This window comes from Staurois parvus, unplaced genomic scaffold (genome assembly GCF_062004578.1).
Source record: "Staurois parvus isolate SC_StPar_1 unplaced genomic scaffold, SC_StPar_1.0 ptg000229l, whole genome shotgun sequence".
Taxonomy (NCBI): domain Eukaryota; kingdom Metazoa; phylum Chordata; class Amphibia; order Anura; family Ranidae; genus Staurois; species Staurois parvus.
The window spans coordinates 6,287,652-6,314,221 of NW_028318025.1; the positions used below are offsets into that span (position 1 = coordinate 6,287,652).

Here is a 26,570-nt window from a genome sequence, read left to right on the forward strand (position 1 = left end):
GAGGAATGACACTATTCTTATATAGTTTAACAGAAGACGGGTTGTCATGGAATTGAAACTGTAATGGAGTACTGGTGATTGGCCTGAGAGTAGTCCCTTTGATCCAGGGAGTACTCTTCTGAAGTAAACTTGCCACCTGCATTCAGCCTATTGCATATTGTCAGCGTAGTCTATGACAAAGGGGCTGTCCAGTCCGAGAGTCCTCTATCATTGCCATTGGGATCCAAGGAGCCCTGCTAAATTCCTACCTGCCATCAACTTCTCCAGAGGAACCCAAAGCTTAATCGAGGGATCATGGTACTAGTTTACAATCCACACCAAAGCCATAGCCTTATAATAGAAGGCAACATTTGGGAGACCCACCCCACAATCTAATTTATGTTGATACAATATATTGTAGGCCAGTCTCTGTCATTTCCTGTGCAATACAAAGGTCAAAAAGACCCTTCTCAACTGTTTAAAGAAAGTCTGTGGTAAGAAAATGGGGATCGTATACAGAAGATAAATAATTTGCAGGACAGTCATTTTGAGCATGTTAACCCATCCAAACCACATTAGTGGGTAGTCCTGACATAGCATCAGGTCCCCCACCACTCAACATTGATTATTTTTAATCCTTATGCTGCTAGCATTAGTAAATAGATAAAAAAAGTATATGATATTTACTTGTGTTAAACTTTTTTACTATATTTCTTCACTTACTTCCTGTTCTGCAGCCTAGGCAAATTATGTCATATATCCCAGGAGTCTTCAGGAAGGGAAGAGAGGTGTTCACCCTCCTGCATGCATGCCTGTGCTAAGTACAGATGGATTCCAGGAAGCAGATTCTACATGACTTATCTGCACTTACTCAAGATAGCTGTGGCTATAAATGCTAGGGAGTGTTTTTCAGAGTGATTTTTCTGTAAATTAAAGCACAGAGATATAGATGGATGATGGAGTTTGCTTTGAATATTACAAAATTTATTAAATAATGTTTTGGTATTGTGGTTGCTCAGATGCAGTATAGTTTTGCTTCAAGCATCTTAAATGGAGGGATTGTTGCTGACATCTTAATTATTAACATATGTTAATAATTAAGTCACGTGACACGGGAGTGGGGGATTAACTATGTAAAACTCTGAATAAGCATTAAATACAGTACAGAGCTAATATACTGTCAATAAGCCTGAATGGACATAAGATGACATGGGGAAATTCCATAACATACACAGATCTGTAGCTCTGCTCAAAACTTGTGCTTCTTATAGATGGACAATTCTGGCACTTGCTACTATATTGCATCTCCAGTCTCCATCAAAAATATGAAAGCATGCATCAGCCCCACTCCACTCTTGGCTCCTCTTACCATATTTTTTTAATAGTCAATAGGTGCTTACAACAATTTCTCCACCTGAGAACCAACCTTCCTTGATGTGTTTCAGCTCTCCTGATTTGCCACAAGGACAAGAGAAGACCCCTGTCCTTTCATATTTTATTGATGGGGAAATTCTGATTTTACCGAAAGGTTCAACCTTCAGTACATGACAGGTGCAAGAGGAGAGAAGTGTAAAAACATTTTTATGCTGTAGTACCTATACAACCTCTATAGTAGTACCTATACAACCTCTATATATAAATCAAGACAGATAATGCTTCATATATTGAGAATAATGGCTGAAGAGCAATTATTTAAAATAATAGGCACATTGGTTGTAAATATTTCTATAGATGAAGAAAAAAACTTTGACTTCTACTTTAAATTTGTGGCAGCAGTAAAAGGATAACAAAATGGTGCAGGGGCAACCATGTATCCACTCACATTGTGACAACTATGTTAAATTCAACGATGTTTGGCAGGTTTACACACCAGTGCCAGTGCTTTTATTTAAATTTGAGAGGAAGCAATGGACATGTTTGATTAGTACATGCTTTCAGGGCAGCACAAGATTAAAGTGTATATAAAGCTTGAACTTTTCTTTTCAATTTTGGGGTAGGATTAGAACCCCTGCCAATTTTTTTCTTGTCTGTATCGGTGGCATTGCAGACGACAGGCTAATAAAAATTGCTATATGAGTATTTACTCATGAATTACACTGCCATACATCCAAAGTTTCAAGGGCACAGTGGCTGTTACTTTGAGAAGATGACTTCCATGTTACTAAAATGTTGGATGTATAGATATACTGTATAATTCCCTGGTAAATACTTGTATACCTATTTCAGTGCTGGCTATTTTGATTAGCCTGTTGGATAGCTATAAGCTCTGTGACCAGTCACTAAGACAGAATAGAATAGTAGGAAATCCAAAATTTTACAGTTGTTACCAGAAAAAGAGAAGAGTATAAGTCTTCCAAGAAAGGGATGCATGTTCCGATGACAACTGTCCACTCCCGTTGCATCTCTGACATATGCATACACTTTAGGTACTTGACACTTTCACCTTGGGTTCCTGATTTAATTTCTGCAAAGGCAACTTTTAATATGGAATTTGGATGCTCCCCCCATATTTGCATAGGCGTCTTCTGAGTACTTTCCCACAATCAGAAAACATAAGAGCAGGTTTGTTGGCTCCTGTTCAGATTGACCCTAATGTGTACATGCATGCTAATAGTTAAAAGCTTTTTAAAATGCTGTGGCAAAAGTTTTGTTATCACTATAAAATTAGTAAAATATATGTGTCAATGCATGAAAATCACCCTTATAGTTTATATGTGAGGTGTGCGAGGCTGGCTGTAAACAAACCACTTATTCTTAAATATAACAGTTCTATATCGTAAAAAGCTGTGTGAAGTGCATCCATCTGTAAAAAGGCCACTTCCCTTTGTATGCATTCGAACAAAAAATTAATTTAACGTAAAAGGATTGCATTATTTAAATCTACAGAACTTAATTTTTAGCAGTTTACAGGGGTTACCCTAATAAAAAAGATGTGTTATTATGGACTAATGATGTCTGATTTTTAAAGGCTGAAAAGCTTGTTCTTTAATTAAGATTTTTTTTTTTTTAATTATACTTTTGCTAAATTGAGTTGGCAATTCACATTTTTGCTTGTCTTTGGCTTTCTCAGCTGTATGACTACTGCAGGAGACTTTGCCCCTTGAGAATTAGTTGGCTTCTCTCCTTATTGAAGTAGCTGGGGCAACGCTTTCATGTGACAACTCTTTTTCATAGTCAGTACTCGGCTTAGTGGACTTCAGCTCCAGCATGCAGGACTAGGGTGGGGAAATTGGAAAGGTTTCCCTTTGGTCATGGCAACTTGAGTTAGTTCTGATGAATAGAGACTGTAGTCTGAGGATAAATAGTGAGCTGTGTTGTGTCTGATCATTCAGAATGATCCAGGTGGGGTCATTGTTATACCTTCTTGCTGTGCACTGCCTATTCACTTTTAACCAGAAGGAACACAAATTGGCTGAAATACTGAACATTCTAAAAAATAATTGGCTGAATTAGTGGTCGCTGGGATAAAGGAAAAGGGCTTCTTGCTGTGTCAGTGTTATAAAGCCTTGGGCAGAAAGATGCATTTTAAGCAAATTTCTGCTTTTCCAGAAGATAATAATTTCATGTTTCGTGTTAGCAATATGTAATTTCATTTGGGAAACTCAGACACAAGGTCAGGTTTACAGATAATGGTTAATTTTATTGTAGACAATATAGCTATGATTTAAAACAAATTGTGTTCTCCGAAATGTTGTCAAGTTAAAGTTTATCTATTCTTTATATTTTAAATCATATATTTATTTGCACATTGAAGTTCAGTTATTTCTAGGCTACTCCTATTAAAGTGGTAGTATAGACCGCTTGGTCAGTTACAATAAAGCTTACCTGTAGGTACAGTGAATATCTCCTAAACGTGAACTGTTTAGATGATATTCACATCTTTAGCAGACAGTGATGTCACCGGCGCATGCGCACTGCTCTCTCAGTGGATGACATGCCATCCATTGAGAGCTGTGCCGCGGCAATGTCTTCCACATGCATGCTTGGAAGTGCCGTCATTGCGGCTTGGCCATTCAAAGGGCCGGAGCCTGTGAACTCGGAAAGAAGATGGAATCGCTGTCAGCGGTGACAGGGAGCCACTGGAGGGATTCATGTTGTAGGTAGGTCTTTCATATTGTGCTAGTATGCAGTGCATACTGCGTGTTGTTACCTTGCAGAGAGATTTTTTTTTTAAAGACTAAACTACTGCTTTATTCTGAATAAAGTTTGAAAACATACTTTTTTGAAGAATCTCACACATTTACTTCCCTGAATACAAGGACCCATTTTCACTATGCCTTGCAGATATGCACTGCTGTGTCACACATTTCACAGAGCCTGCCTTCTGATATACACAGGAGGAGTTTCAGGAGAATGAGTCAGTACAGGAATCACAACACGTCATATTAGCTTGCAGGCAGCAGGGTACCATGTGCTATACAGACCTTAAAAATAAAAAATAAACCAAAGCAGAAGAGAAGCCACAAAGCATGCAGGGAGTCCAGGAAGTTGTGGAAAGCGGCGGCCAGCAGACAGGCAGCACTCACAACCTGAAAGGAGATTTTTCAAATGAGTTTATATTGGATTATCATAAATAGCAATTAGTTGTATTGCTATTACAATAGTGATATTACTAAACGAAAGTATATGCTTTTACTATAGATCTTCTTTAGGATGATTGCACAAAAACAAATTATATATATTTTTCACACTTAGTTGTTTATTACACAGTGCCATATACCTACCTTATGTTTGTTGCTTATTACTGAGACTTATTCTTACCTCTCATCCTTGTTTAACCCATGAGGCCAAAAAGCAAAAAGAGTATCCAAAAATTGACCCAATGGTGGCCTTACAGAGATTGTTTCTGTTGTGTAAATGATATAAGATCGTTGTAAGATCTTTTGCACATCCAGTGTTTTCTATTTTCTAAAAATGAATATGAGAGCATGGAAATTAGTTGCCCAAAAAACAATACCTTCTAGCCCTCCAACAACTGTGTAGTGGAAAAAACATATTAACACTGTTCTTTCCCAGGAAAAGATAATATATCAGCCTAGAAATTGTACCAGGAAATGTGAGAGATTATGGAACCCTTGGCTGGAAGTGACTGGTCTAGCCCCATTCCATATGATTTCAGACAGGCTACTGTCCCTTTGAATACGGAGTCGCTATGTGCACTTAAAGTCTCCCTTTTACTACAATAGAGAGATCTTACCAGAGGCGGACTGACCATTTGGAAACTCGGGCACTGCCCGAGGGCCCGGGGTCAGTAGGGGGCCCCATGAGATGTCCCTGGTACCTTTTTCATAGGCTTTTTTGAGTTTGGGCAAGGACACAGGGGCCCCATGATCCCCTATTGCCCGGGGGCCCCATGAGTTGTCAGTCCGCCCCTGGGTCTTACAGTAATACAAGACCAGTGCTTTGGTCTAATTTTGCAAGTTTAGGTTATTGTGTAGGTACAGGTTCATGTTCATACAATGTACCCCCTTTATTTGGGTTCTGTAAGTGAATTGATGGATATAATTTTATGTTATTGCAGTGTTATCCAACTTACTACCATACAAGCTAATGTCTGTTGGTTACGGGTGTCCGTATGCTTACGAAAGATATTACTAGCTTTGTTTGGGTTACTTGAACTGCCACTGTATGTCTGAGTACCTTTCATAGTTTGCTGTCTATAAAACACCACTTGTGCATTTGTGTGTTTAAAACAAATATTTAATAGAAAAAACACTATGACAATATTTAATCTAACATAAATGTGGCATATTTGCAACCTAAACAGTCCATTTACATTTTACCCCAGAAAAGCAACAATCAACACATCGTTTTAGGCATAGTGTCTATCAGGAGCATTCAGTAAGGCAGCTCAAATGCAAAGTTTCAATGGAAAGATGAGCACTGGAGCTTGAATAAGTCATTATATAGGTTTTTGTACAAAGCCTTTGGAATCTTTGATATTGGGAGGCAACAAAGGCCAGGCCTACAGTGTCAAGTACCTAAGAATCAGCAAATTTTTCCCTGTCCATCAGTGTAGCTGTGAACCTATTTTGTACTCCTTCTGTACCACTACTACTATTGTATTAGCTGCACTACCAGAAGCCCCAAATATAAAGTGAGGGGAAATCCTAAATTTTAGATTTGTCCCTAGAACACAAGGATGGGACTGTAACATAAGATGTATGCTCAGCTTTAGACAGATCACTTCATTTAGGCCCTGTTCACATTATTGTGTAGTAGGGGGAACGTGCTTTCCCATTCGCTTGAAAGGGTTTCCCTGTGCACGTTTGTCACCTGTAAAAAAAGCTCCTGCTCCTTTTTGGGCAACAAACTTCATGTAGTTTGTAAAGGCGCTGTTTGCCATGCAATCCTGTCGCACTACATTTGTGACAGAATTGCATCGCCTTTGGGGTGCCATTGAAGGATACTGGCACCCAAATGCATGCAGCACGCTGTGCTTCGATTGCCATGTAAATTGGAATCATGTGCAGAATTGCAGTGAGTCTGCCCGCGATCCCAAATCACAAGAACTAAATGGGGCCTTAGAACACAAAGTGTGGTGGAGTTTTTTTTTGGCGTCAAGTTTTAGACTTTTCGACATTTCTTATTGGTGCTTATTGATGCTTACACTTTTATTGCTTGGGTTTTTAGTTTAGGTATAGTCTGGGCTTAAAGGTTAGTAAGTGACTATTACTTTCTTGGGTGTGGTCACATGCAACAAACATTACTTTTCCTGAAAATGTGTGCATCAAAAGTTCTAGCAAAAAATTTCCCATGACAAAAACTACCAATGCAATTTTTTAAATCTGAGACTCAAATGTACAAACCTTCAGACAATCCCACCTGTGTCTGGCTTCAATGCTTCTGCATCAAAAAACCCAGAACAGGGATATGAGTATCAGAAAAGTGACAGAACTCCTTATCTCTTTATCTTGTCTGCAATGGTGACTCAGAAAGTATTAAAACGGAAGTATCAGTATGACAACCAGGAAACCAACATTGTCAAAAGGAAAGGTCAACAGAGTCAGCCTCCATGTAACATTTAGACCGGGTGATATTTTTAGACATACAAGCTTACCTGTATTCTTATGTCTGTGGCCAGCAGTATCTATTCCTTAATGCAGAACTTAACCCTAAATGCAAAGATCCACTTTTAAGAATCCCCCCCAACATTATTGGAGGTTTATTTTTTGGGGGGTGCAGAGCAGGTACCCAGTTCTGGCAGGTACCTGAACCCACTTCGGCTGTAATCGCCTCCCTGCCCACAACCTGTTGGGACACATCACAGGACCCAAGAGGCTGCTGGACCATTCACAAAGCACAGCGGGACCTGCACATGTGTAGTTGGAAAACAGCTGTAAAGTCGCCAGATTCCCACACTAAACATGCTGGTGCCAGTGCCCCAGAGCCCGACCCGGTGGGGACGGTGCTAGGTCCCTGGACAGGTAAGTGTCCTCTTATTAAAAGGCTGCAGCTACAGAGTTTATAGTTACTGACTTTTAATTTATTTTATTTTTTTGCGAGAGACTGATGATCCTCTTTAAAGTGCTTTGTTCTTGTATATTTGTGTATACATCTAACAAGAAAATAAAACTCATTAAAAGTGGTTACATTTTTTTTTATACTCTTAAACAAAAGCAATGAGATTTTCATTCACACTAATCTCTTAAAAGAGTTTTCAGACACCAGGCTGTTTACATTCGCTGCAAATCAAACGTATTTGTACAAGTAAAGAAAAGTTCAATTCTTTATTTACAGGCATCAATAGAACATATGCATGATCATTAACAGCTTAACAAACCACATAAACACATCTTAAGTCCTTTCTCTAGCAGTGTTTGAGGAATATTTTCTCCAGACAAAGCTTATACTACTTGCCTGTGCTCCTAAAGAAGCCTTCTTTTTTACTAGCTTCAAGCATTATTTTATTAAAGAATTAACATGGCCTTAATCCAGCCATCTGGTTTGGACATGCTTAGGCCATCCGATTTGTGATGCCCGTCTGGTCTTTAGAAATTTCCCACATTTTTAAAGGTTACACAAGGAGCTACCTTTCTGAATGGATTTTGAATAATTCTCATCAAGACAATGGACCAGGAGTGGAATAAAAAATGCGTCATTCTCTGAAGCACAAGATCTCCTGGCCGTCTATCCCCATGCCTGAAAGGCAATTAGCATTTCAACTGGCCAATTTGGTTAGATGCAATGAAGTGCATGGGTGTGTAATTTGCTGCTCTCTGCTTGGTGCTGCTGAGAACTGGCTATTGTGTGTTTCTGCCACCGTAGCTCCATTTCCAGCACAGCCACTATTGTTTGTGATCCTACAGAATGAATCAACAAAGACATCGCTGTACATCAAGCTACAGGGAACCAGGGGATGGGATGCAATAACGTTTTGTAAGGAAATTATTACAGTTATTTCATTTCAATTATGGCAATGTTCTACTGAATAATTGAATGAGGAGGTCATCTCTGCAACCTCTGTAGTGAGTTAAATGTTTCGTACTTTACATATAACAGTTTCAGCCTATGAGGTTGTTTTTGAAGCAACTGGAAACAGATGTGTTCAGTGAACTATTGAATTCATTGTGCACAAAGGCGTAATTAAATGCCTCAAAGCATCTTGACATGATCCTACAAATACCTCATAGAGGTTTATGTTACAATGTTTAAAGCTGGACCCCAAGCCAATATAAACAACACAAAGATAACACAGCTATATGATTATTAATACAATCTTAAATGTATTTTTTTTTTAATTCAAAAACTGTAAAGTACCTTCCCCTATACAACAGAGCTCAGAGATGGGGAGGGTGAAGCAGCACAATGAGCCAATCAAATGTGTTGCAGTTTAAGATTCACATTGATAGGTGGTGATATATGAGTGGCAGAAAGATGAGCTCATCAGTGTACAGTGATACCTCGGTTCACGAACGCTTCTGTTCACGAACAAATTGGTTTGCAAACAGAAGAGTTCACAAAAATTTGCTTTGGTTCGCAAACTCCGCTTTGATTGACAAACCGGAGCTGCAGCCTTCTTCCCTGCTGTGACACGTGGTCGTGACTTCCTGTAGGTGAGATCGTGGTCAGACAGACACTGAAAGTGTACTGTGAAGACACTTACAGTACTGAGAAGCTTTTTAATGTGCTTTTTAGCACATACTGTACTGTACATCCCTATGCACACTTGCTGTAATGCTCTTTTGTGTGCTTTTTAGCACATACTGTACCGGACATCCAGTATGGCTCCAAAGAAAATTCAAAGCAAGCATGGTGGTAAAAAGAAAGTGTGCACCGGTAATGAAGGTAAAAATTCTTAGATTGTAAGCTCCGAATTTGGTTTGCGACCACATTCGTAGGGGTCAGAACGGATTAACCTAATTTACATTGAACCCTGTGGGAAAATTTGCCTCGGTTCGTGACCAATTTGAGTCATGGAACTAATTAAGTTTGTGAACCGAAGTATCACTGTACATTTCTTTTCATTGCCCAGCCAAAAGGTGGAGTTGGACAGTTGACCTGTAAGTAATATACAGTAAGTAACAGTGAAACTGCAGCAGGGAATGCTTAGGTCCCCTTCACTGCCAGGCAGGGCTGAACTGCTGGCAGAGCTGGGTAAATCTCAAAACTGGATTTACAAAAATTAAATCTGTTTTGGCAGGTAAAATGGCTCTCATATATGTACTGTATATCATCTGTGTATTTAGCTGTTTGCATGGAGTATAGCTTTGTTAAAATGAGATATAGTTGGTGTCCTTCAGAAATCATGCACTTCTCTATATGCTGCATATGATGGGAGTCACTTTGGGTGGGGGGCCCATGGAACCAAGCTCACTTTGGAGAGGTGGGGAGACCCCTGTCTCAGCTCCCCCTATCCCTCTGTCAGGGCTCCGGGTATGACCAGAGGTGTGTGGACTGACACAGGGAAACGCAGGCTTCAGATATAGTATAAACAATATAATTTATTTAAGACTAAACAATACATAAACGCAGTGCAAGACTAAACATAAACACAGTGCAAACAAACCAAACCAAAACCCCCAACAGATAACAAAAGAACAATACTAAGCGTAGTCGGGCAGGCCGGGTCGGTAGCAAACGGGCAGGCAAGGTACAAAGGAGCAGGCAGAGCATAGTCAGGCGGGCCGGGTCAGGAACAAGCAGGCAGACAAGGTACCAAAGGAGCAGACTGGAGAGTGGTCAGGAATAGCAGAGGTCAGGACAGGCGGAGTTCAATCAGAGTCAGGGATCAAGCAGGATCAGACAGGAAGCAGACAGGATGCAGGTACAGGGGCTCTTGGGAAACATACACCAAGGCCCTGATTGCAAGTCTGGCCATTCCTTATATGCACCTCCTGCAATCAGCCTCAGGTGTTTTGACTGACTGCAGGAGTGAGCCTCTGGTTGCTGAGAGCACCCACTGGCCAGTCCTGGTACTGCAACCCACAAGGCAGGTGAGTCCCACCACTATTGGCGAGTCCATTCCTGACACCCTCTTATGTGTAAATCACCTGTGCCTGTTAGGGGTACAGAGTGATCTGTCCTAATATTATGTGGGGGTTGTTGATTGATTAATGTCATGTGCTTGCATCCCATTGTACTATTGTGTGTCTGGTTTGGGAGAAAACTATTATGGGATGTATGTGTTTATGTGTATTAGCTTAGTGGGGTGGTGTCTCTAGCAGCCCTCCCTCCTGATGTGACTGTCTGCTGGTGTGAAGTTTGAATACCTGTGTATCTCTTGTTACTAAATGAAGATTGCCTCACCCTATGTCATTATGCAGGGAGGGGGGATTGTCCCCTGAGTGTATATATCTTGTATCTGTTCAAATAAACTAGTCTACCTCTTGGTTTACTTCAAGACTGGTGTTTTCTTGTCTTGTATGGTCGGCTGTGGTGTCTGTTGTCAGCGTTTGGATGGGGAAGCGGTATTCTAACGGAAGTACTCAAGCACAATCTGAGTCGGCATTATTCTGTACAAAATGTAAAATGGGCACACAATGAGTAAATGAAGGGTAGGTACAGGTATAATTTTATACCTGATTTTATATGCTCACGATCCACTGTACCTTGTTCACCTCTTATAGTTATGCCTCAGTTGGTGCAGTTTTCCTAAATCCATTATTTTTATTGACCTTAGCTTGCATTAGACTTTGCATCTGGTATTTTCTGGTCTAACACCAGGTTAAAGTAGAGTTCCACCCAAAACGGAAAGCTCCGCTTGTATGCCTCCCCCCCCCCCACTGCCACATTTGGCACTTTTTGGGGGGGAGCGGTACTTGGTTTTGACAGGTGCCCACTCCCACTTCCAGCTCAGTTTGCCACGGCTAACTAAGCTGGAAGTTTGGCCCTCTCCTTCCCCCCACAGTCCTCTGGTACTCTTCACAGTTCCCAAAAGACTGCTGGATCATTCAGGAGATGCAGGGCAATGCGCACATGTGCAGTGGGCACCTGGCTGTGAAGCCGCAAGCTGTCACAGCCAGGTGCCCACAATTGAGATGCCTACGCCAAGGGGAGAAGACGGAGAGAAGGGACGGCGCGGGTGAGCTAATCGCTGGATCCTGGGACAGGTGACTGTGTGTTTATTAAAAGTCAGCAGCTAAAGTTTTTGTAGCTGCTGGCTTTTAATAAACACAAAAATGACTGGAAATCTGCTTTAAATATACGTTAGGGATAGTGTAAGCAGAGATTAGTGGTTTACTACTGACCCCAGTTTGCAAAACATTTTTGATGGACATGTATTTGATGCATACAATTTCAAATGGGTCTTCAGTATTGACAGGAAAAACATCAGTACTCTTAATAGTGCCTAAGTTTGCTCTCCCCTTTCTGCCTCCTGCACATTCCTATTAACCAGTGAGGCTGCCCCATAAAAGTGATGGGCCAATAAGAGTGTGTGGAGGGGTACTTAGTGAAAGTTCCTACACAACTCGGAAACTTTTCCTTTTAAAACCATAATTTAATTACTCTCAAATCATACCTTCCAAACCTTTCTGTGTTACACAACCTATTGAGATGTTCAAATTGACAGATGTAGGTTACAAAGCCTGTGACTGAACTTTCAAACTTCTGTGGCAGGTTTGGGTCTCATTGATGGCTGTAATGAAACATCTTAGCTTAGTAGTAATACTTCAATGTGTCAAGATTTTTTTTTACAGTGGATGTATTTTGGAATACCTCTCCTGTTTTGCTAGCAAGCAAGTCCAAGGGGTATCCAGATCACAAGATCTGATTTGCCATTTTAAATGGAGGGTACATTTAACCCATCTCTCAGGCCAACACATGACATATTGACAATGGTTATTAACACTGGGCCTATATCTTCACCACAAAATTTCTGATCTCATGGGTTCCCCTTAAAGTATCCACCACTGAAGCCAAATTGTAGGTGTGGACAAATTGTGCTAAAAGTGGGAGGGGCTTAAAAGGTTAGGGTCTGGAGTCTAGAGTAAAATACAAATCAATATAAAAAACACAGTAGTGTTTTACACATTACATCAGACCTCCCTTACTATGCATAATATAAAGTATCTATAAACCAAAAAGGCTTACTGACTCCATCCTCTCTTTCAGTCACAAGGTCATTGTGCCCACCCACCTCTCTCTTCCTGCTCTTGAATCCTCATCTTCGCCTGCACATTATGGACCCTCCTCCTCTCTGTGTGGCGGTCTGTCAGCTCAGTGCAGTGTAGATGATTCAGAGAAATGACATCACACATGCTGCTCTTTGTTACATTTTTGGAATAAGATTTCCAGAGATTATAATGATTACTGTAATGACCAGGCAACATAGGTGTGTGCAGCCTGTTGCATTAGGGTGTGCACCCCAAAACTCCAACACACGTGTGTGTATGTATATATATATATATATATATATATATATATACATACACTATATTGGCAAAAGTATTGGGACGCATGCTTTTACACGCACATGAACTTTAATGACATCCCAGTCTTAGTCCATAGGTATCAATACTGATTCAGCCCATGCTTTGCAGCTATAACAGCTTCAACTCTTCTGGGAAGGCTGTCCACAATGTTTAGGAGTGTGTCTATGGGAATGTTTGACCATTCTTCCAGAAGCGCATTTGTGAGGTCAGGCACTGACAAGAAGGACAAGAAGGCTTGGCTCGCAATCTCCACTCTAATTCATCCCATAGGTATTCTGTCGTGTTGAGGTCAGGACTGTGTTCAGGCCAGTCAAGTTCCTACACCCAAACTCACTCATCCATGTCTTTATGGACCTTGTTTTGTGCACTGGTGCGCAGTCATTTTGAAACAGAAAGGGGCCATCCCTAAATTATTCCCACAAAGTTGGGAGCATGAAATTGTCCAAAATGTCTTGGTATGCTGATGCCTTAAGAGTTCTCTTCACTGGAACTAAGGGGCCAAGCCCAACCCCTGAAAAACAACCCCACACCATAATCCCCCTTCCACCAAACTTTACACTTTGCACAATGCAGTCAGGCAAGTACCGTTCTCCTTCCAACCACCAAACCAGGACACGTCCATCGGATTGTCAGAAAGAGAAGCGTGATTTGTCACTCCAGAGAACACATCTCCACTGCTCTAGAGTGCAGTGTCTGCGTGCTTTACACCGCTGTATACATAGCTTTGCATTGCCCTTGGTAATGTAAGGCTTGGATGCAGCTACTTGGCCATGGAAACCTATTCCATGTAGCTCTGTACACACTGTTGTTGTGCTAATCTGAAGGCCACATGGAGTTTGGAGGTCTTTAGCTATTGACTCTGCAGACAGTTGGTGACTTCTGTGCACTGTGCGTTTCAGCATGTGCTGACCCCGCTCTATCATTTTACGTGGCCTACCACTTCGTGGCTGAGTTGCTGTTGTTCCCAGCTGCTTCCACTTTGTTATAATACCACTAACAGTTGACTGTGGAATATTTAGTAGCAAGGAAATTTCACAGATGGACTTATTGCACAGGTGGAAACCTATCATGGTACCACACTTGAATTCACTGAGCTCTTGAGAGTGACCCATTCTTTCACAAATGTTTGTAGAAGCAGTCTGCATGCCTAGGTGCTTGATTTTATACACCTGTGGCCATGGAGGGGATTGGAACACCTGAATCCAATGATTTGGAGGGGTCTCCCAATATAGTCAATATCCCCACCGCAGGCTATCCCCGCTTCAGTCTATCTTGAATGCTGCGGCCAGACTCATCCACCTTACTAAATAAAAAATATATATATCCACCTGCGCTCCACAGACTCCTTATATATAACTAGCTGCTATCATCTACACCCTATACCATGGGACACATAAATTAAATATCAAGATATTGGATGAAGCGCTCTGCTATAATAATGCTAAAAAAACAAAATTTTATACACAAATGTAAAAGTGACTAATACTTAAATAATATATGTGCTAAAATTATATAAAAAAATTTCATATAAGACCAGTCTGCCCCCAAATGGCTAAAACTGGTTATACATGTGCACACACAGAAAAAATAGAAAGTGACCAGGTGCTTGGGTACATAAATAGTGTCTTAATAAATACAAAGGTTTTAAAATCACAGTGAAAGGTGCCAAGTGTTTAAATAACAATAAATATACATATAATATAATCATGTGCAAAAAACATGCTATCACTCTTCTGTGAAGAAAATATATATATATTAAAGTGCTTTTGCATTCAGATAGTGCTCAGACCAAAGTGTCACTCCAGTGAATCAATCCTAAATATCCAGAGTGCCTCCTCACCTCCAACATTCGACCCCTAGAGGTCACAAATCATTTATTTAAATGATATTCCAAAAAAGCGACATCAGGATATAACTTGCCCCACGACTCAAAATCTCAATATATACGATGCCTCAGCCATATGTCCATGGACCATGGAAGATTTAAGCACAAAGAGAGATCTCCATAGCGCAATATGTAGTTTTATTATAAAGAAAAGCAGATAGAAAACTCACATGTTCTCAGAAGTGTACAAGCAGTTTCCCCATATCCTATGGGTGTAATAGGAAATCGTGTTTGCCGAAAACCGGAAATACGTCACCGGAAGTGCATCACCGAGCTCCACCCGGAAATGACGTCAATGAGCTCCACGCGTTACACCACTGTCACGTGGCTTCTTCAGGATAGCTCATTGGTCTACAAGGCTTCCTATTTATATGACTGCTAAGGGGGAGTGACTTACTCCTCCATTTTCCCGGAGCCAGTTTCAGATACATGTAGTGTTACTAATACCAATTGTGGTCACTTACACATGTATACCAATCCCTAAAACATACCAGGAATAAATATATTCTAAAAGAATACATATATACCACCTTCCCCCCAATATATTCACCAACATAAATACTCCATAGAAAATTATTATTTAATAAACATTTTAAATGATTAAAAAAATAATTAAAAAATATATATGTATAATTTATTATTTACTCAAAAATATATATCCACATATAACCAACCACTAATTACCCAAAATATTCTTGTTTTCTAAAATGTTTATTTATATCTATTGCAAAAAATATTTTGTATACATATATATACATATACACACCTCATACACATATATATATATATATATATACATACACACACTAGATAATCCTATTTCACCCATAGCACAGGTTTACAAAAACCATAAACACTGAATCCCAGTCACATTTTAAAATTTAATAAATATATAAGAATATAAAAATATAAATGTAATATAAAATCCCTAAATAACCAAGTAGAATAAAACAATAATATTAAAAATCACTAATAAAACAATTAAGATCAAACTCAACATTTAATCCACTAGGGGTCAGCGTATGCATATAAAAAATCCACTTTGATTCTGCCTGACTAATGGTTCTGACCTTATGACTCCCTCTCCAATGTTTCTTAAAACGTTCTATTCCCCAAAATTTTAAACACGAGGGGTCTTTATTGTGGTGACTGGCAAAATGTTTAGAAACATTATGTTTGGGGTTACCTTTTTTAATGTTATTAACATGCTCTTGTAGTCTTACCCATAGGGGTCTCTTTGTACGCCCCACATACTGCAGACCACAACTGCATTCCAAAACATACACAACTCCTTCTGTTTTACAAGTGATAAAATCTAATATATCAAATGTCTTTCCATTACTAGTAGACTCAAAGGAATATTTCTTGAGATTTTGTCCTCTAGTGATTTTACAAACTGCGCATTTTCTACAGGGATAAAAACCTTTAAGATCAAAGAGAACGCCTTTCTTATTAACATTAGGCGGATCTAACACATTTTTCACAATTTTATTTCTCAGAGTTGGGGCTCTTCTGTATATGAACTTGGGTTGATCGGGTAATATACCCCCCAAAATCGGATCCATTTGCAAAATCGGCCAATATTTTTTATATATATTTTGTATTTCCTTATATTGTATATTGAAATCCATAATGACAGCTAATTGATCGACCCCATCTTTCACTAAATTTTTCTTTTTATTCTCATTCCTAAGAAGTGTTTCCCTGCTCAAATGAGCCACTTCTTCTCTCTTTATTTCTAAATCCATTCCAGAATAGCCTTTACATAAAAATCTCCCTTCCAACATTTTTGCCTGAGTATCATAATCTTTTAAAGTGGTACAATTCCTCCTAATCCGAACATATTGACCCTTAGGGATATTACACAGCCATGGTGGAAAGTGACAGCTGTCCATGGGAATATATCCGTTTCTATCCACATTTTTAAAATGTGTTTTGGTAACAATATTAGTTCCTATAATCTCAATATTTAGATCCAAGAATTGGATAGACAGTGGGCTAAAGTCCCACACAAACTTAATATTTCTACCATTCAAATTTAATTTATTTAAAAATTCAATTAATTTACTTTCTTCTCCTTTCCACACAATAATCACATCATCTATGAATCTCTTATATAAAACAAGCTCCAATGGTTTCTCCAAATATACAGCTTCTTGCTCCCAGTGAGCCATAAATAGATTGGCTACACTGGGAGCAAAACGGGCTCCCATGGCAACTCCCTTGATTTGTTTATAAAATGTGTTATTGTACCAGAAATAATTGTGATCTAAACAAAATTCAAGACACTTTAATATATATTTCCTTTGAGCCCATTTAAGATCACTAAACTCCCGTAGACCCCAACTAGTGGCTTCTATTGCATCTCCATGATTGATAATGGTATACAAAGATGACACGTCTGCACTAGCCAGAATAATATTATCACCTCCTTTAATATCTTCTAATAATTGAATCAAATGTTTGGTGTCTCGCAGATAGGACACCGTTTGTTGGACAAGTGGTTGTAAAAAAATATCTACATATTGTCCTAATCTCGCCATTAATGATTGAATCCCATTTACAATGGGTCTTCCAGGGGGATTCACTGGATCTTTATGTATTTTTGGGATAGTGTATATAATAGGTATACGACACATTTCTGGAACCAAGTATCTCCCCTCCTTAATGTTCAATATTTTATTATCAACTCCTATTTTGATAACGTGTTCCAGTTCTTTTTTATATATTCTTGTAGGATCTTTCTTTAATTTCTCATATGTACATATATCATCTAGTTGAGTTTGTAATTCATTATTATAATAGTCTTTGGAAAGGATAACAATGCCCCCTCCTTTATCTGCGGGTCTTACTACTATATCATTTCTTTTACTCAATTTATTAACCCCTATTTGCATTCCTCTGTTTAGCTTCTTGTGTGAAATCTGTAACCTCTCTATATCCTTATTGATCATTTTCTTAAAAACTTCTACTTGGTTATTATTACTAATACATGGATTAAAAACCGATTTATTTTTAAGTGCAGTATGGGTGAATGAACTCTTGGGAACATTAGAAACATTATTCTTTGTCCCAGATAATCCTAGAAAGTATTTTTTAATATTCAACTTCCTAATATATTTTTGAGCATCAATAAAAGTACTAAATTTATCCATATTTTTAGGTGGAGCAAACTTTAAACCTTTGTCCAGAACAAGGATCTCTTCCTCTGACAAAGGAAGCCCACTGATATTAAAAATTCCTTCTCCTACTGATCTCTTTTCCTTTTGTTTTTTACTTCCTCTGCACCCCCTTCGTGTACGGGGTTTGACTTTCTCCCTATTGGTGGAGTTTTCTCGCCATTGTTCCCCCCTAAAAAATCTCTATCCGAAGGGAGATTTTCCAAGGGTCCAAACCTATTATAGGTCGAGACAGAATTCTGCTCCTCATATCCAGAGGAATAATCATTATTCATCGGACTTCTTACATATTGGGGTGGATAATTCCCCTTTTGAGGTGGATAGTAATTCCTTTGTTGAAAGAATCCTGGTCCGGAATCAGGATACGGCCTATAGGGCTGATATGGTCTACCTCTCATTCCTCTCCCTGATGGTCCATATTGGTATCCCCTTCCCCTCCAGGGTCTACCCCTATTGGAAGGGATGGGATAATTGTAAGCATTATTCCGAGGCTGGTTCTCTTTATAGGGACCTTGAGCTGGCTCTCTACAGGGTACATGCGGAGTAGAGCCTTTTTTATTTACAATAGGTTTAACTGGTGTAGAATTAGCAGACCCAACCTCTTCATTAGAGGCTGAAGATTGCCACTTGAACACCAAATTCTTTGAAAAATCATTTGTATCCCTATGATATTTTTTAGTTTTTCTAAATTTAACCTCTGAATCTACTTTCTCAAGATCTTTATTTAATCGTTTCGTAAGATTAATCATCTGTGATGTTTCCTTATGAGGTTCTATTTTTTTCTTTATATCATCTATTTCTTTCTCAAGAAATGTATATATATGTATACAAAATATTTTTTGCAATAGATATAAATAAACATTTTAGAAAACAAGAATATTTTGGGTAATTAGTGGTTGGTTATATGTGGATATATATTTTTGAGTAAATAATAAATTATACATATATATTTTTTAATTATTTTTTTAATCATTTAAAATGTTTATTAAATAATAATTTTCTATGGAGTATTTATGTTGGTGAATATATTGGGGGGAAGGTGGTATATATGTATTCTTTTAGAATATATTTATTCCTGGTATGTTTTAGGGATTGGTATACATGTGTAAGTGACCACAATTGGTATTAGTAACACTACATGTATCTGAAACTGGCTCCGGGAAAATGGAGGAGTAAGTCACTCCCCCTTAGCAGTCATATAAATAGGAAGCCTTGTAGACCAATGAGCTATCCTGAAGAAGCCACGTGACAGTGGTGTAACGCGTGGAGCTCATTGACGTCATTTCCGGGTGGAGCTCGGTGATGCACTTCCGGTGACGTATTTCCGGTTTTCGGCAAACACGATTTCCTATTACACCCATAGGATATGGGGAAACTGCTTGTACACTTCTGAGAACATGTGAGTTTTCTATCTGCTTTTCTTTATAATAAAACTACATATTGCGCTATGGAGATCTCTCTTTGTGCTTAAATCTTCCATGGTCCATGGACATATGGCTGAGGCATCGTATATATTGAGATTTTGAGTCGTGGGGCAAGTTATATCCTGATGTCGCTTTTTTGGAATATCATTTAAATAAATGATTTGTGACCTCTAGGGGTCGAATGTTGGAGGTGAGGAGGCACTCTGGATATTTAGGATTGATTCACTGGAGTGACACTTTGGTCTGAGCACTATCTGAATGCAAAAGCACTTTAATATATATATATTTTCTTCACAGAAGAGTGATAGCATGTTTTTTGCACATGATTATATTATATGTATATTTATTGTTATTTAAACACTTGGCACCTTTCACTGTGATTTTAAAACCTTTGTATTTATTAAGACACTATTTATGTACCCAAGCACCTGGTCACTTTCTATTTTTTCTGTGTGTGCACATGTATAACCAGTTTTAGCCATTTGGGGGCAGACTGGTCTTATATGAAATTTTTTTATATAATTTTAGCACATATATTATTTAAGTATTAGTCACTTTTACATTTGTGTATAAAATTTTGTTTTTTTAGCATTATTATAGCAGAGCGCTTCATCCACCTTACTAACCGCTCCGTATCCGCCACCCCTCTCTGCCAATCCCTCCACTGGCTTCTGATTTCCCAACGGATAAAATTCAAAATGCTAACATTGACTTATAAAGCTGTTCATAATACTGCCCCAAACTACATCACCGATCTGGTATCCAAATACCACCCAAAACGCACTCTCCGCTCCTCACAAGACCTCCTACTCTCTAGTTCCCTGGTCTCCTCCTCCCATGCTCATCTCCAGGACTTCTCCAGGGCTTCCCCCATTCCCTACCCCAATCCATCAGACTGTCACCTACTCTCCTCACCTTTAGGCGCACTCTGAAAACCTATCTCTTCAGGGAAGCCTACCCCGCCCTCAGCTAATTACTGAACTTCTCCTCTCTTCCTACCACTCCATCCCCCACAGCTATTTCCTCCTGTACCACTATCCCCTCCCTCCTAGATTGTAAGCTCCAAGGAGCAGGGCCCTCGAACCCCTCGTGTATTGAATCGTATTGTTACTGTACTGTCTCGTGTACTGTCTCCCTTTATAATGTACAGCGCTGAGCAAACTGTTGGCGCTATATAAATCCTGTATAATAATAATAATAGTGTATGTATGTATGTATATATATATATATATATATATATATATATATATATATACAAAAACAAATGAGAACAAGCGAGATTTCCAAGTTGCAAAAATTCTTTAAGGAGTATATTCATACAAAAATTTGCATGACTGTACAGTTTCAAGCATAACACTGCTCTTCAGCAACCTATAATTGTAATGATATATATACTGTATATATTTAAACACACACTCTTTTGGCAGAACCAGTCAGTGCGAGATATTTCCCATCTCCCTGCTGGCACACAGAGCGATAATGCTAATGCGCACAGCGTGATTAGGGTGTGCCCAGGCACACCCGGCACACACCCTGCGCATGCCTAGGCCAGGCAACAGGATGAAAATTCAGGCATTTTCAGGTCAATTTCAGCAAGTTCCCGGGTATGCTCATTATGGCTTTTTTAATTACTGCACATAGTGCTACCTAAATGTAAAGATAAGTAGACAGTAAACCATATTCTGTGTGTTACATGTGTTTGCAGTCCAGATCACGCTGCACACCATGAAACTAGTCTGAGCTCCCCTTCCATACATCTTACTGCTCCTGTATAAGTGGACCATACAGCATATAATATCATCTAATACTGTAAGGAACACAGCAAGTCAGTTCTACTCACTAAGCAACAACAGTGCATTCACACAGAGAGAGCAGTAGAACAGCTTACAGTACAGTACTGTGCACTGCAGTTTCTGAGTCCTAGGATTCAGTGTGCACAGGGGTCAGACTCTAAAGTAAACTATCATAACCCAGATATTCAGATGAAACTTGCTCTATGGAAGTTGTATGCACCACAAAGGATACAACTGTGTTAGATACCTCCTGAAGATGAGGGGGGGGGGGGGATTAACCTTTCAACACAATCTAAGACAATTTTGAAGTCTAGTAGGAGACAAACCAGAAGCATGCTTGATACAAAGTCATTTAACTAAAATTCAGGCACAAAGGGGTTTATTTACTAAAGCTGGAGAGTAAGGCTAGGTTCACACTCATGCGGTGTGGTATATTGTATATGATTTGCACAGGAACCGCACCGCATTCCTGTGCAAATCACATGCGAATTGTGTGCGGTGCGATTTGAGCCAAACATTATGTATGGCTCAAATCGCACCACATCCGCACCAAAAAGGCGCCGTAGGGTTTATTTACTAAAGCTGGAGAGTACAAAATCAGGCTCACTTCTGCATAGAAATCAATCAGCTTCTAACTTCAGCTTGTTCAGTTAATCTTCAGCAATAAAACTTGGAAGCTGATTGATTTCTGTGAAGAAGTGAGCCTGATTTTGTACTCCCCAGCTTTAGTAAATAAACCCTACGGTGCGGAGGGGGAGAAAATGAAAGCACATAACAGTATATAACCAAGCACCAGAGGCATATGGGACCAAAGCAGGTGAAGCTGGAGCTCTTATTTAACAGAACAACCTGCGGCATTGTGCTGAGAGCTTGCAATAAGAGAATTCTGATCACAGCTATTTGACTGTCTACCTTCTAAAGCCACTGAGCGGATGAAAGCAAAAAATTATGTGGAATGTGATATAATCTTTAGCAGCCAATCCATATTAATTTAAACTGTTTTTAATTTTTAGAACATAGAATAAAAATGTGTACTATGATTTACTTCACCTTTTATTATTGGAAATTCTCTTAGCAATTACAAAGTCTTCACATGTTAAAATCATGGTGGCTAATCTGCATGAGAAGGTTATATTTAATTATTGATAATAATATTATGAAACTGCTCTTGGTCCACAAGAGTAATTGCATAGTCTGAAACATCCATTAGTCTTCGAAATACAAGACTGGTAACATGAGCCCCTGCAAGCATGCTTGGAAAGGGTCCTATTGCTGGTATTAATTACTTTCTGTGCACACTAAAGGAAGACACCTGTATAGAGTAAGTATATTCTACATTTCTCTACATGTCTTATTGTTGTTTTTAAAAAAGGACTTGCACTGCATTTAAAAAAAAATATTGATAAATAATGACTGTCTTTCCAATGCCTTCTGCCAATGATAATTAAAAAAACAAACATTTTTAAGCATCACTATGTAACTTAATTACATATTCTGGAAGTTGTTTGCATATTTTACTTACATATTTTTCTATTGTTATATTATTTTGTCTTTAAAATTATAAATAATATTGCCTAAAATGTAAATGTAACAAACTGTTTATGAATGTGTGTGTATCTTTGTATGTATGTATGAATGCATGTACAGTATATCAAATGCAATTCATTTCTCATTGATCAGACTATGCATCTGCTCTGTGGATTTTAATGAAATTCTTTATTTCACAAAAAGCTGTACTACTTTACCGAAAAGATTGCATGTTTATTATATAATGTTTATTTTATATATATATATATATATATATATATATATTTTGTGTGAACTCGCTTCAAATGGTAGAGCTCTTCTTGTTAAAGCACACAGCAACTCGCTTCTTCTTAAGGGCCTTTTTGCCCAATTTTATTTAAAAGAAAGTTCAAATAACAAATGCTTCCCATACAGGGGTATCCAACATCAAACCAATTCAGCCTTCTGGCTCTTTCAGCTACACAGCTTTATATCTGTCTCCTACAGACTCCTTCCACAAGGTTGTTTTTGCACACAGCTATGCTGGCTCCCACCTCTACTAGGTGTAGCCCACCTGACTCCACGGCAGAGACCTCCTGCCTGCCGGGGTGGAGCCCTCCTGACTCCTATCTGCCAGGGTGGAGCCCAGAACCCTGATCTTGATTCTATCTAAAGGCCCACACACACCTGTGCAATTAGTCTCCTGGCCATTTCCAAACCCTGGCCCCAGGATTGGAGATTTCATCCCTCCCAGATCTCTTTGAAATCTCCAGGCTCCAGATCCCAAAACAGACCTTACAAAGGAAGGAAAGTGAAAAGCCACTTTCCTCCGTATCAAACACTTACCCTGGAGCCCCTCAACCTGCCTCGTTGAGAATCCTGGGTGACAGATCGCCCTACTGTCACAATATATATATATGTATATACCTGATAAAGAATGAGAGTGCAGCGCTAACCCAAATAGCGATTAAACATATGATAGACCACATATGATAGTGGATCAGTAAAATGTCAGTGTAAGTTCATCAGATGTGCTGAAAATGCATACAGTCTCCAATATGTAAAGAACCAAAAGTAGTGACTTTCAGAAATGATAATAGCCAAATAATGCACTAACCAGATAGCGCATATTAAAGCGCATGGAGCATTTAAGACCTGCCCCTGGTGCTCAGCCACTGTATCACTGGAGCCAGGAGATGTCATCTATAGGGCGACCACTAGATGTCATCTATCCGGATGGAAGCTGAGTCCAGCCACTGTATTAGAGGATCAGGCGGATGTCATCTATAGGGCGACCACTAGATGTCATCCGTTCCAGGAGGAGCTGTGTCATGGATCCAGGGATGTCACTTGCAGATGTGTCCTTTGCTAAGCACAGCCCCAGGACCTTCAGAATTACAGGCTCCCCAGAAATAAAGAGCCCGTGGAAATCATCATCAGTATCCCCTCTGATGATGTGTACTCACACGATACGCGTTAGGGAAGTGCCAAGCTATTTATATCCTGTGTACATGTACCTCTGGTCTGGCCGTTTATGAGCAGCTGAACCGTTGTTAGTAAGTTCTTTTCTGATTATTTACCTACTTTAATAAACGATATCACACTATTTGAGGCCTTTTTCCACGGGCTCTTTATTTCTGGGGAGCCTGTAATTCTGAAGGTCCTGGGGCTGTGCTTAGCAAAGGACACATCTGCAAGTGACATCCCTGGATCCATGACACAGCTCCTCCTGGAACGGATGACATCTAGTGGTCGCCCTATAGATGACATCCGCCTGATCCTCTAATACAGTGGCTGGACTCAGCTTCCATCCGGATAGATGACATCTAGTGGTCACCCTATAGATGACATCTCCTGGCTCCAGTGATACAGTGGCTGAGCACCAGGGGCAGGTCTTAAATGCTCCATGCGCTTTAATATGCGCTATCTGGTTAGTGCATTATTTGGCTATTATCATTTCTGAAAGTCACTACTTTTGGTTCTTTACATATTGGAGACTGTATGCATTTTCAGCACATCTGATGAACTTACACTGACATTTTACTGATCCACTATCATATGTGGTCTATCATATGTTTAATCGCTATTTGGGTTAGCGCTGCACTCTCATTCTTTATCAATTACTTTGGAGGTTCCCGAGGTGCCTTTTTGTGCAAGCAGCTACCGTACTTACACCTATGCACTGCGCTCGATTTTATATATAGATTTTATATATAAGTTTATTTTATATGTATATACCTGAAGCTGCCATATTTTTTGAAGCCAGAAAATAAAAATGTCTTCCTATGAAGAATGTAATCAGAATCTTTTTGAACCAGTGTACGCACACAAAAAATTTTTTACTTCCATGTTTAATCTTTTTTAACCACTTGCCCTCCAGAGGATTTACCCCCTTCCTGACCAGTCCATTTTTCTTGATACGGCGCTGCGTTAATTTAACTTACAATTGCGCGGTCATGCAACAGTGCACCCAAAATAAATTCATGTCCTTTTTTCCCACAAATGGAGCTTTCTTTCAATGTATTTGATCACCTGTGCATTTTTTATTTTTTTGTGCTATAAACAAAAAAAGACTGACAATTTTGAGAAAAAAACAATATTTGTTTTATTTTTTGCTATTAAACATATCCAGTAACAAAATTGAAAAAATCAAATTTCGTCATAAATGTAGGCCAAAATGTATTCTGCTACATGTCTTTGCTAAAGAAAATTCCAATGTGTGTAAATTAAGTGGTTTACATGAAAGTTATAGCGTTAACAAATGGCGGTATATATACTGGAAATTTTTTTTATACTAGTAATGCTGGTGATCAGTGATTTATTGTGGGACTGTGAGACAGCGGTGGGCATTCTGACACTGGGGGGGACTGACTAACTGTCACTGACATCCCCAGTGACACTAATACAGTGATGAGTGCTAATAAAAAGCACTGACTCTGTATTAATGACAATGGGCAGAAAGGCATTAACATCTGAGGCAATCAAAGGGTTAACTGTGTGCTGTGTGTGTGTGTACATTGCTTTGTATTGCTCTGCATTTGTATTGTTTATATACAGATGTCTGCCCCATCAGTGATACGCTGCGATCACCAGGTGCAGTCGAGGAATCACCGGCCAGGACCCGGTGATCGACAGCTGAAGCAGCCAATGGCAGAAAAATGCATACCCGGAATAGTAAAATCACGCATATATACATGATTTTGCACAGCCTTGCCACCCTATAGCAGTATTTCAGCTATAGGGTGGCGGGAAAGCGGTTAACACTTGTATTAATTTTAAAAACAGTAACAATATTGGAGCATAATGCGGGTCTTGACATGTAGCACTCACCCCCTAAATGGCTCGCTGTTTTGGTCCCAAGGCTATCAAAATCTCCTCCTGCTGGTGAGGGAGCCCACTATCCCTAATAATTACTGAGGTAGTGGGCTTACTCACCAGCGGGAGGAGATTTTGATTATTTATGTTGGAGTGGAAGAGAATTTATGGAACTGTTTTCTTTGCAGTTATAAAAGACTACATACACTTTATGTTGGACTATTTATAATTTTTCTAGAGTGGTGTAGTTTTGGATGTCACATTTATAGATATGGTAACACGTTATTTGAATTTTCAGCAGCGCAACACAATTTTTATTATTTATATGTGATGAACACATATTAGTGATTGCAGCAGCTCAGTACATTTTCTATTTTTACATGGAACACTATCAGTGGCATGCCACAATCACAAACAAATCTATTTGTAGAACCTATGCTTACCTTCTGGCTGCTTTTTGTTCTGTTTTCTTAGATGAACTGGAAAACTTTAAGAGGCTGTATTCTCTCGTCCCTGCCAGATTGAGTTTACACAAAGTTGTCACAGGGAGGGACTCCAGTGTAAAATTATGAGATTTCCTTTTTTATCATCTATCACATATAGGTTTCCTTTTA

At 39.2% G+C, this 26,570-nt stretch overlaps 1 protein-coding gene across 1 annotated transcript in view; it reads left to right on the forward strand.

Annotated features, from left to right (window-relative positions):
* The window catches only part of ADGRV1 (adhesion G protein-coupled receptor V1), a 500,140-nt gene that overhangs the window by 8,086 nt on the left and 465,484 nt on the right, over positions 1 to 26,570 (forward strand). The window contains exon 3 of the mRNA XM_089679659.1: positions 6,795 to 6,996. Coding sequence (XP_089535785.1) covers positions 6,795 to 6,996 — 202 coding nt within the window. The remainder of the gene's footprint in view (positions 1 to 6,794; positions 6,997 to 26,570) is intronic.